We start from the raw sequence: 12,125 nt of genomic DNA, 5'->3' as shown, positions 1-12,125 counted from the left end.
ACGGTGGCTCATACCTGTAATCCAAGCACTTTGGGAGGCTGAGGCAGGCAGATCACCTGAGGTCAGGAGTTCAAGACCAGCCTGGCTAACATGGCAAAACCTTGTCTCTAGTAAAAAAAAAAAAAAAAAAAAAGCCAGGAGTGGTGGCATGTGCCTGTAGTCCCAGCCACTCAGGACGCTGAGGCAGGAGAATCTCTTAAACCTGGGAGGTGGGGCTGCAGTGAGCTGAGATGGGGCCACTGCCCTCCAGCCTGGGCTACAGGGTGAGACTCAGTCTCAAGAAAAAAAAAAAGCATGGCTCTCTCAATGGATTCAGAACCAAACTCATTGGTGTGTGAATTTGGTTTCTCAGCTCCCAAAGTACTATCTCAATGAAACCCAAATACTCTGGGTTAATGAAAGCTGCCTCTGACATTTTTGGAAAAAGAATAGATCTCACTATAGAAACTTGGAGTGGGATAGGGTGGGTTTGGTGATGTGCTCAGCCCCTCCAGAGAAACCCTTTCCTTCTTGGACAGATGTCCATTCATCACTGGTCCCAGCTTCACTGGGCTTATAGGTTCACAGTCTTATCTCCTCCCTAGTCCCTTCCACCCTCTCTTGATAATTTCAGCATTACAAGTAGAAGAAGGCCCTTTTGACATGCAACCTTCACTGTACCTTCCCAACTCTACGATGTCCCCACATCATACACCAGACCCCCAACTCCTGGTCAGAAAAACTTCTGTCAACACAGATCCTTCTCTGGAAACTGAACTCCATGTTTCATTCTCTGATCACAGACATTCATCCCACCTTCACTGTCCCACTTCCACTGAACTGAGTCAACCTCTTTGACACTTCTACTTCCTGTGAGTGCTTAGGTCTCCGGTGGTCACCTCTCTATCTTTGGCAAGATGGGACCACGAAAAATTATCATGCCAACAATTATAATTTACTGTTGCATCATCTTTCTACTGAAAATCAGGCAAGCCAAAAACCCCAGGATGGATCAGTTCCGAATGTAGTGTCCCTGCTCCTCCCCAACTGAAGGACATGGACAACCATGAAGACGGTGCCTTTACAAACAGTGTCTGTGAGTCACAGCAGTCCTTGCCCATCCTTTGATAGACCCTTATCCGTACCTCTTCTTCCTCTCAGTGACCACTGAAAACCTGAAATACACTACTAGAGACCACTTAACAGTTTGTCTCACTGAAGACTGTTACGACAAAGAAGCAAAAATAAAATCTTTAGAAAGATAAGTAGATATGGAAGCACTTGTAAGTAAATAGATTTTTTAAAAAGTGTTTTGCCTGGAACATTGATTGGATGAAGGCACCAATACAGACCCGAGATAGTGGCTTCCTGTTGGCACAGTTGATGCCCCCAATGAAGACCATGTTGGGCATGATCGGCCTGGGGTAGTCCATCACAAAGTCCGATCGGAACAGCCACACGGATGCATGGCTGAGAAGATCCACCACTGACACCTCTCTCTCAAAAAGCTCAGAGGCAAGGCTTGCATAAGGGGCAGAAACAGCATGGCAAATGTAGGACAGGGCCAGAGGGTAGAGCATGTTCTTGACCCTTTGCAGGAATGTCATGTGGTCTGAATTGGTTGTTAATAACTTAGGAATATAGGAGTAAGGATTTGGACACTGTGTGCCCTTAAAGTCTAAGTCACATGGAATGTTCCTCAAAAAAAACACAGTAGGAATCGACAGGTACTTAGCTAGCACCGCCCCACAGAGGTTAACCGGGTCTGTTAACACCACATCAAAGGAAGTAGCATTCAGGTGCCTGATCAGGGCCTCATTATGCAGTAGCTCCACACAAGACCTATGAAAGACCAAAGACATATTGTTCATAATTGCCATACTTCTAGAATATCTCTTCAGAAGATGTTCTGTTTCAAAGAACCATTGAGTGTGGCCCAGCACAAGACGATCAAATTCATCCTGGGTCCATGGAATGGCATAGGTTGTCAGGGTGAAAAAGTTCTCTTCTTTGATGTGCATTTTCACCTCCGGGGTGAGGACCACCGCCTGGTGGCCTCTGGCATGGAGCTCCCGCACGGCCTCCCGCATGCTGAGCCAGTGGCTGCCATCAGTGGGCACCACCAGCACCTTCCCACTCTCAGCCCAGGGCTGGACACTGAGGAGGAGCAGCAGTCCTGTGGCCAGCTGCGGCAGGGGAACCTGGAGTCCTGTGGCCATCTCAGCAGAAGCCATCAGCAGCTGGCTGTCCACCCCACGCTGTGCCTGCTACATTTGTTTCCTTCACCTTAATTACCTTGTCACTGAGCCACCTAGCAAATCATCATGTAATTGGAAGACAGAGTGCCCTCCTCCAGTTACTTATTACCTGTTCGTTAATCTATCATTGCCTTTCATTATGGGCCCCACCCTGGGAAAGACCGATCACTCCTATCTTGAAAAACTCATCTGACCCTGTGCTCACTCTGGGGAACATCCAAGTTCAAGCTCTTGTTTCTCATTCAATTCCCAACACAAGGCTGTGAACACCCATTTCATGTCACTGCCTCCTACTTCTCTGTTAACCACGTTTATCAGGCTGCAGCTGAGGTCTGAGGAGCCACCACTGCCCTAGTCCCCAACCACATGTTCTCTGCTGGATGTGACCCTATTTGCTAACTCTTAAAACTCTTTCTTCTCATATATGAGTAACACAGCACATCCAAAAAAGGTACAACATTGCTAAGCCAGCTTTCTCTAGCAGGGACTGGGGAGGCTGGCTATCTGGTCTTGGTCTTTTTTCACACAAGGATGTTTCTTGCAAGGATGAAAGAGGACTCTCTCTGAAGTGGCTGGCAATATTTTAAAAAGCTACAGGAAGGCTGAGCTCAAGATGTGATGATCGGATTCTTGGGAAGGTTTTGTTGAGAATTCTCCATCTATCCCATGGGATAAGACGTGCTGCTGTCTAAAGCACACATGGGAAAGACAACCCTAGCAAGGACCCACAGGGGTTCAGGGAGCTCCCTGCTCACCAAGGGACCAGGGGGAGTTGGAGCCTGGCCTCAGATCTTGCACAGTCTGAATTCCTCTTCTGAATGCTGAAGGCTCCAGTCTTCTGCAAGTCTGCTTAGAGACTAAAGTGTCCATTCACCCAGGCCTTTATTTCATCCTGAAGGTTATGATCAGGCTTTTCTCCAAGTCAATCCAGCACCAAGTTCTGATAAGAATGGTTCCTACAGAACAGAATGGGCTGCAGAATTTGTGGGGTCCCTAGGTCAAATTTCAAGGTGAAGAATTAAATGTGTGCCTTTCTAAGGGAGGGACCCTGAGCACTCACAACGGTCTCATGCCCATGAGGCTCGTCCCACTCCAGAAAGTCACTCCTTCGTGTGCTCGCAAGATTGCTGATGCTTCCTCGTCCTGGTCACCCCAGGATGATGTGGGCAGGCTCTCTGGGCTGGGCACACTTTCCATCGCACTTCCTCTGTGTCTACATGCCTGGCTGTGTCTGCCATTGCTGGTGAGGCTGAGGCTTCCCTTAGGCAGGAAGTTACCCCCATTAGAAGTCCACATTAATAACAGATTCCACCTTTGGACAGAACCCATGGAACAGGCAGTGAATAGATGTGTCCATCAGAGGGACACCTAGCTCAAGGGTGGCATATGCAGGATGGCACAGAGAGGGCAGGTCTGTAAGGGCTTGATGACTCCCCAGAGGAGGACGACTTCTGGGGATTTGTGAGGACACACAGCGCTACAAAGGGATTCTCAGCTGTGGGTGCAACATCTCAGCCTCTGAACTATTCCTCCAACCCCCTTAAAACTGTGTGCCTCCTAAGCACCCTCCTGATGAGCCCAGGATGAGGGTAGAACATGCCTGGGAGGGTGCTCTTGCCACATTCAAGGGGCTCCCCTGTTCTATCTCCATCTAGTGGTATTTTATTTAGACAGTGATGCCATCTCATTTCTAGTTACATGTCTGGCACTCCTAGACCCTGGGGAGGCCCTTGTATCTTGGAAGATGGTGGTGCCTTCAGAGACATGGGAGCGCTGGGGAGAGCAGGACTGTGGGGAGGGAGAAGCTCACATTCCTGGTGCCTGGGAAATAGGAGGAGCTGCCCAGGGCATCAGCTTCCAGGGTCTGGAGATGAAGAGGGGTCTGGGCTGCACAGATAGACTTGGAGCCATCAGCATATGTGGTGGTTGAAGCCATGGGTGTCAGTGAGGTCACCCCAGCAAAGTCCAGAGACAGAAAAAGGCATCCCAAAAGCCGGACCTGAGTGATCCAGTTCCCCTCTGCCAATCTCACAGAGCTAAACATACAAACTGGAATCCTTTAATGTTTTTAAGAGAACATAAAAACTATATCTTGAGGTAGACAAAGCATCCTTAGGGTACAAAAAGTACAAACGATAAAAACTTCACTAGAATAAACCTCATCAAATTCTAAAATTTTTGCTCTTTGAAAGTATTGTTTTTTAAAAATAAAAAAAAGGAAGATAAGGAGAAAGGGAGATAATTGAATGGTAAGCTGATAGCTCTGAAGCCTGGAGAATAGAAGACTATGGAGGACAAGAACAAAAATTAAATTTAAATGGCCAAATAGAGGAAAACCTCCAAGCTTTGAATAAGATGTGGGTTTCACTTTAAGCTTAGTGTCTGCGGTAGGCAGAATCACAGCCCCGCAAAAGTATCTACACTGTAGTTGCTCAAACCTGGGAATATGTTCCATTACAGGTGGAAGAAACTTTACAGATGTGATTTAAGTAAGGGTTTTGACATGGGGAGATTATCCTGGATGTCTGGTGGGACAATATAATCACAAGGGCTCTTACAAGTGAAAGAGACAGATGTGAGAGTTGGAGACTTGAAGATGCTGCACTGCATCTCCATGGAAATGGAAAAGTGCTGTGGAATTCCAAAATTAAGAAGGAAAAAGGAAATTTCTGTTAAAGGATTGAGCTTACACTCAATGGAAAGAACACAATTATGTACAGAATCAGAATGCTGACATTAAAAGAAATTATCAGATTAAAGTCATTTTGGGTTTTCGTGTGTTTTCAATCAATCAGTCAATCAACAAACCACAGGAGCTGAAACTCCTGAGCTCAATGATCCTCTCACCTGAGCCTCCCAAGTAGCTGGGACCACAGGCACATGCCGCTGCACCCAGCTTTTCATATTGGATATTAAAAAAATGTTTTCTAAACTTTAAAACAAGATTTTCACATTCCAAATAAATTTTTATTTTTTTTTTGAGATGGGGCCTCGCTCTGTCACCCAGGCTGGAGTGAGGTGGAGTGAACATGGCATACCTTCACCTCCTGCAGCCTCCACCTCCTGGGATCAAGTGATCCTCCTGCCTCGGCCTCCCGAGTAGCTGGGACCACAAGTGTGCGCCAACACAACTGGATAATTTTTTTATTTTTTTGTAGAGATGGAGTCTCAGCATGTTGCCCAGGCTGCTCTCAGACTCCTGGGCTCAAGAAATCCTCCTCCCTCGGTCTCCCAAAGGGTGGAAATCACAGGAGTGAGCCACCCACTTGCACACAAATTATTTTCAAATTAAAAGAGATGGGGATTCAAAAAATAACATAGGAGTAGCAATACTGGTATCAGAGAAAATGTATTTTAAGGATTATTATTTAATGATAACAGCAAACTATGTGAAGAAAATACAAGTCTCAAACCTATATTCACCAATCTAATCACTATGTATAAAGCAAAAACTATTTAAGAACCAAACTGTAACTTGAGTAGAATTTGTTATATATGGGGATTTTTTTAAAGACCTCCTTCACAGAATTGGGCAGATTCAGTAGCGGGTCTTTTAAAAGATAGAAAAATTGCCTAGATGTGGTGGCTGATGCCTGAAATCCCAGCATTTTGGGAGGCTGAGGCGAGTGAATCACTTGAGATCAGGCATTTGAGATCAGTCTGGCCAACCTGATGAAACTCCATCTCCATAAAAAATACAAAAAAAAAAAAATTAGCTGGACGTGGTGCCATGCACCTGTAGTTCCAGCTACTTGGGAGGCTAAGGCAGAAGAATCGGTTGAACCGGGGAGGTAGAGATTGCAATGAGCTGAGATCCCACCACTGCACTCCAGACTGGGTGACAGAGTGAGACCCCAACTCAAAAGAAAAACAAAAAAAGATAGAAAAATTGAAAAGACTGAATTTTAGTTTTGTCCACGGAACATTTATAAACATTGACCATATTGTGGTCACTAACTACATATGACTATTGAGCACTTGAAATGTGGCTATTCCAAATGGAGATATGCTGTAAGTGGCAAATATATGCTAGATTTTGAAGACTTAACAACAAAAAAACTATATATAATATTAATTTAATATTGAACACATGTTGAAAGGATAATATTTGGGATACATCTGGTTAAATAAAATGCATTATTCAAATTAATTTCGGTGGCTTCTTTTTTTCTGATTTCTAACATGCCCACTAGAAAAGTTTAAATTACGTATGTGGTTTACATGATCTTTCTATTGGACAATTCTCCATTAGACCATGAAGTTAACCTATTAAGAATTTTTTTTAAGTAGCGTCTTCACAAGAAACATTCTCCTATTATAATCCAAAATTCCCTCTCTGGAAACTGAACTCTGTGTTTCATTCTCTGATCACAGACATCCATTGCACCTACATTGACCCAATTCAACTGAACTGAGTCAACCTCTTTGAAACTTCTACTTCCTCTGAGTACTTACGTCTCCTGTGGTCACCTCTCTGTCTTTTGCAAGACGGGACCACTAAAAATTATCACGTCAACAATTGTACATTGCTATTCCCTCATCGTTTCTACTGAAAACCTTGCAGCAAGATTTGGATGGATTAGTTCTCAATGTAGTATCCCTGCTCCTGCCCAGATGAGGCACATCCACAACCACGAAGACGACGCCTTTACAAATGAACAGTCTCTGTGAGTCACATCACTCCTTGACCATCCTTTGACAGATCCTCGTCCCTGTCTCTTCTTCCTCTCAGTGGTCATTGAAAGCCTGAACTGCACTACCACTGATCCTTTAAAAGTTTATCTCACTGAAGACTATTACAACAATGAGAAGCAGAAATGAAATCTTTGGAAAGATAAGTAGATACGAAGACGCTTGTAAGTAAATACATTTTTTAAAAAGTGTTTTGCCTGGAACATTGATTGGATGAACGCACCATACAGACCTGAGATAGTGGCTTCCTGTTGGCACAGTTGATGCCTCCAATGAAGACCATGTTGGGCATGATCGGCCTGGGTAGTCCATCACAAAGTCGGATCGGAACAGCCACACGGATGCATGGCTGAGAAGATCCACCACTGACACCTCTCTCTCAAAAAGCTCAGAGGCAAGGCTTGCATAAGGAACAGAAACAGTATCGCAAATGTAGGACAGGGCCAGAGGATAGAGCATGTTCTTGACCCTTTGCAGGAATGTCATGTGGTCTGAATTGGTCGTTAGGAACTTAGGAATATAGGAGTAAGGATTTGGACACTGTGTGCCCTTAAAGTCTAAGTCACATGGAATGTTCCTCAAAAAAAAACACAGCAGGAATCGACAGATACTTAGCCAGCACCGCCCCGCAGAGGTAAAAGGGGTCTGTTAAGACCACATCAAAGGAAGTAGCATTCAGGTGCCTGATCAGGGCCTCATTATGCAGCAGCTCCACACAAAACCTATGTATAATCAAAGACATAATTGTTCATAACTGCCATACTTCTAGAAAATCTCATCAGAAGATGTTCTGTTTCGAAGAACGATTGACTGTGTCCCAGCAAAAGGTGATCATATTTGTCCTGGGTCCATGAAATGGCATAGGTTGTCAGGGTGAAAAAGTTCTCTTCTTTGATGTGCATTTTCACCTCCGGGGTGAGGACCACCGCCTGGTGGCCTCTGGCATGGATCTCCCGCACGGCCTCCCGCATGCTGAGCCAGTGGCTGCCATCAGTGGGCACCACCAGCATCTTCCCACTCTCAGCCCAGGGCTGGACACTGAGGAGGAGCAGCAGTCCTGTGGTCAGCTGCGGCAAGGACACCTGGAGTCCTGTGGCCATCTCAGCAGAAGCTATCAGCAACTGGCTGTCCAGCCCAGGCTGTGCCTCCTACCTTTGTTTCCTTCGTCTTAATTACCTTGTCATGAGCCACCTAGCAAATCATCATGTAACTGAAGACAGGGTGCCCTCCTCTAGTAACTTATTACCGTTTAATCTATCATTGCCTTTCATTATGGCCCCACCCTGGGAAAGACCAATCACCCCTATCTTGAAAAACTCATCTGACCCTGCGCTCACTCTGGGGAACATCCAAGTTCAAGCTCTTGTTTCTCATTCAATTCCCAACACAAGGCTGTGAACACCCATTTCATGTCACTGCCTCCTACTTCTCTGTTAACCACGTTTATCAGGCTAGAGCTGAGGTCTGAGGAGTCACCATTGCCCTAGTCCCCAACCACATGTTCTCTGCTGGATGTGACCCTATTTGCTAACTCTTAAAATTCTTTCTTCCCACGTATGGGTAACACAGCACATCCAAGAAACAGACAACATTGCTAAGCCAGCTTTCTTGAAACAGGGAGTGGGGAGGCTCACTATGTGGTTTTGGTCTTTTTTTGCACAAGGATATTTCTCGTAAGGATCACAGAGGACTCTCTACGCAGTGGCTGGCACCATAAAAAAAAGCTACAGGGAGGCTGAGCTCAAGATGTGATGATCAGATTCTTGTGAAGGCTCTGTTGAGAATTCTCCATCTATCCCATGAAATAAAGGTGCTGCTGTCTAAAGCACCCATGGGCAAGACAACTTTAGCAAGGACCCAGGGAGCTCCCTGAACCTGGGAGGCTGGATCCTGGCCTCAGATCTTGCACAGTCTGCATTCCTCTTCTGAATGCCGAAGGCCCCAATCTTCCGCAAGTCTGCTAAAGTGTCCATTCACCCAGGCTTTTATTTCATCCTGAAGGTTATGGTCAGGCTTTTCTCCAAGTCAATCCAGCACCAATTTCTGATAAGAATGGTTCCTTCAGAACAGAATAATTTGTGGGGGCTGCATAATTTGTGGGGGTCCTAGTTCACATTTCAAAACGGAGAATTAAATGTGTGCCTTTCTAAGGGAGAGACCCTGAGCGCTCACAACAGTCTCAAGCCCATGAGGCTCGAGAAAGTCACTCCTACATCTGCTTGGCAAGATTGCTGAGGCCTCCTTGTCCTGGTCACCACAGGATGATGTAGGCAGGCTCTCTGGGCTGTGCACACTTTCTGTCTCACTTCCTCTGTGTCTACATGCCTGGCTGTGTCTGCCATTGCTGGTGAGACTGAGGCTTCCCTTAGGGAGGAAGTTACCCCCATTATAAATCCACATTGATAACAGATTCCACCTTTGGACAGAACCCACGGGACAGGCAGTGAATGGAGGTGTCCACCAGGGGGCACAGGCAGGACAGCACAGAGAGGGCGGGTCTGTAAGGGCTTTGGGAACTCTCCAGGGGAGGATGATTTCTGGGGATTTGTGAGGACACAGAGCACTACAAAGGGATTCTCAGCTGTGGGTGCAACATCTCAGCCTCTGAACTATTCCTCCAACCCCCTTAAAACTGTGTGCCTCCTAAGCACCCTCCTGATGAGCCCGGGATGAGGGTGGAACATGCCTGGGAGGGTGCTCTTGCCACATTCAAGGGGCTCCCCTGTTCTATCTCCATCTAGTGTTGTTTTATTTAGACGGTGATGCCATCTCATTTCTAGTTACATGTCTGGCACTCCTAGACCCTGGGGAGGCCCACGTATCTTGGAAGATGGTGGTGCCTTCAGAGACATGGGGACCCTGAGGAGAGGAGCACTGTGGGGAGGGAGAAGCTCACATTCCTGGTGCCTGGGAAATAGGAGGAGCTGCCCAGGGCATCAGCTTCCAGGGTCTGGAGATGAAGAGGGGTCCGGGCTGCACAGATAGACTTGGAGCCATTAGCATATGTGGTAGTTGAAGCCATGGGTGTCAGTGAGGTCACCCCAGCAAAGTCCAGAGACAGAAAAAGGCATCCCGAAAACCTGACCTGAGTGATCCAGTTCCCCTCTGCCAATCTCACAGAGCTAAACATACAAACTGGAATCCTTTAATGTTTTTAAGAGAACATAAAAACTATATCTTGAGGTAGACAAAGCATCCTTAGGGTACAAAAAGTACAAACGATAAAAACTTCACTAGAATAAACCTCATCAAATTCTAAAATTTTTGCTCTTTGAAAGTATTGTTTTTTAAAAATAAAAAAAAGGAAGATAAGGAGAAAAGGAGATAATTGAATGGTAAGCTGATAGCTCTGAAGCCTGGAGAATAGAAGACTATGGAGGACAGGAACAAAAATTAAATTTAAATGGCCAAATAGAGGAAAACCTGCAAGCTTTGAATAAGATGTGGGTTTCACTTTAAGCTTAGTGTCTGCGGTAGGCAGAATCACAGCCCCGCAAAAGTATCTACACTGTAGTTGCTCAAACCTGGGAATATGTTCCATTACAGGTGGAAGAAACTTTACAGATGTGATTTAAGTAAGGGTTTTGACATGGGGAGATTATCCTGCATGTCTGGGTGGGACAATATAATCACAAGGGCTCTTACAAGTGAAAGAGACAGATGTAAGAATTGGAGATTTGAGGATGCTGCACTGCGTCTCCATGGAAATGGAAAAGTGCCATGGAATTCCAAAATTAAGAAGGAAAAAGGAAATTTCTGTTAAAGGAATGAGCTTACACTGAATGGAAAGAATACAATTATGGAAGAATCAGAATGCTGACATCAAAAGAAATTATCAGATTAAAGTCATTTTGGGTTTTCTTATGTTTTCAATCAATCAGTCAATCAACAAACCACAGGAGCTGAAACTCCTGAGCTCAATGATCCTCTCACCTGAGCCTCCCAAGTTGCTGGGACCACAGGCACATGCCACTGTACCCAGCTTTTCATATTGGAATTTATAAAAATGTTTTCTAAACTTTAAAACAAGATTTTCACATTCCAAATAAATTTTTATTTTTTTTTTTTTTTGAGATGGGGCCTCGCTCTGTCACCCAGGCTGGAGTGAGGTGGAGTGAACATGGCATACCTTCACCTCCTGCAGCCTCCACCTCCTGGGATCAAGTGATCCTCCTGCCTCGGCCTCCCGAGTAGCTGGGACCACAAGTGTGCGCCAACACAACTGGATAATTTTTTTATTTTTTTGTAGAGATGGAGTCTCAGCATGTTGCCCAGGCTGCTCTCAGACTCCTGGGCTCAAACAATCCTCCTCCGTCTCCCAAAGGGTGGAAATCACAGGAGTGAGCCACCCACTTGCACACAAATTATTTTCAAATTAAAAGAGATGGGGATTCAAAAAATAACATAGGAGTAGCAATACTGATATCAGATAAAATGTATTTTGAGGATTATTATTTAATGATAACAGCAAACTACGTGAAGAAAATACAAGTCTCAAACCTATATTCACCAATCTAATCACTATGTATAAAGCAAAAACTAAGAACCAAACTGTAACTTGAGTAGAATTTGTTATATATGGGGATTTTTTTAAAGACCTCCTTCACAGAATTGGGCAGATTCAGTAGAGGGTCTTTTAAAAGATAGAAAAATTGCCTAGGTGTGGTGGCTGATGCCTGTAATCCCAGCACTTTGGGAGGCCGAGGAGAGTGAATCACTTGAGATCAGGCATTCGAGATCAGCCTGGCCAACATGATGAAACTCCATCTCCATAAAAAATACAAAAAAAAAAAAATTAGCTGGATGTGGTCCCATGCACCTGTAGTTCCAGCTACTTGGGAGGCTGAGGCAGAAGAATTGGTTGAACCTGGGAGGTAGAGATTGCAATGAGCTGAGATCCCACCACTGCACTCCAGACTGGGTGACAGAGTGAGACCCTATCTCAAAAGAAAAAAAAAAAAAATAGAAAAATTGAAAAGACAGAATTTTAGTTTTGTCCATGGAACATTTATAAACATTGACCATATTGTGGTCACTAACTACATATGACTATTGAGCACTTGAAATGTGGCTATTCCAAATGGAGATATGCTGTAAGTGGCAAATATATGCTAGATTTTGAAGACTTAACAACAAAAAAACTATATTAAATAATAATTTTATATTGAACACATGTTGAAAGGATAATATTTGGGA

At 44.8% G+C, this 12,125-nt stretch overlaps 1 protein-coding gene and 1 pseudogene across 3 annotated transcripts in view; both read right to left on the bottom strand.

Annotated features, from left to right (window-relative positions):
- The window catches only part of LOC105473888 (UDP-glucuronosyltransferase 1-6), a 136,843-nt gene that overhangs the window by 57,288 nt on the left and 67,430 nt on the right, over positions 1–12,125 (bottom strand). The window contains exon 1 of one of the 3 annotated variants that reach the window (XM_011728056.3): positions 1,332–2,360. The exons of the other annotated variants lie outside the window; for them this stretch is intronic. Within the exon in view, the coding sequence (XP_011726358.2) occupies positions 1,332–2,213 (882 nt within the window). The 5' untranslated portion in view covers positions 2,214–2,360. Of the gene's footprint in view, positions 1–1,331; positions 2,361–12,125 lie in introns of those variants that run through there. 3 annotated transcript variants of the gene reach the window in all.
- On the bottom strand, positions 7,392–12,034 carry LOC112425212 (UDP-glucuronosyltransferase 1A5-like; annotated as a pseudogene).

Source organism: Macaca nemestrina, chromosome 11 (assembly GCF_043159975.1).
Source record: "Macaca nemestrina isolate mMacNem1 chromosome 11, mMacNem.hap1, whole genome shotgun sequence".
In the NCBI taxonomy this organism is placed as follows: Eukaryota; Metazoa; Chordata; class Mammalia; order Primates; family Cercopithecidae; genus Macaca; species Macaca nemestrina.
This window is presented reverse-complemented; position numbering and strand designations above follow the sequence as displayed.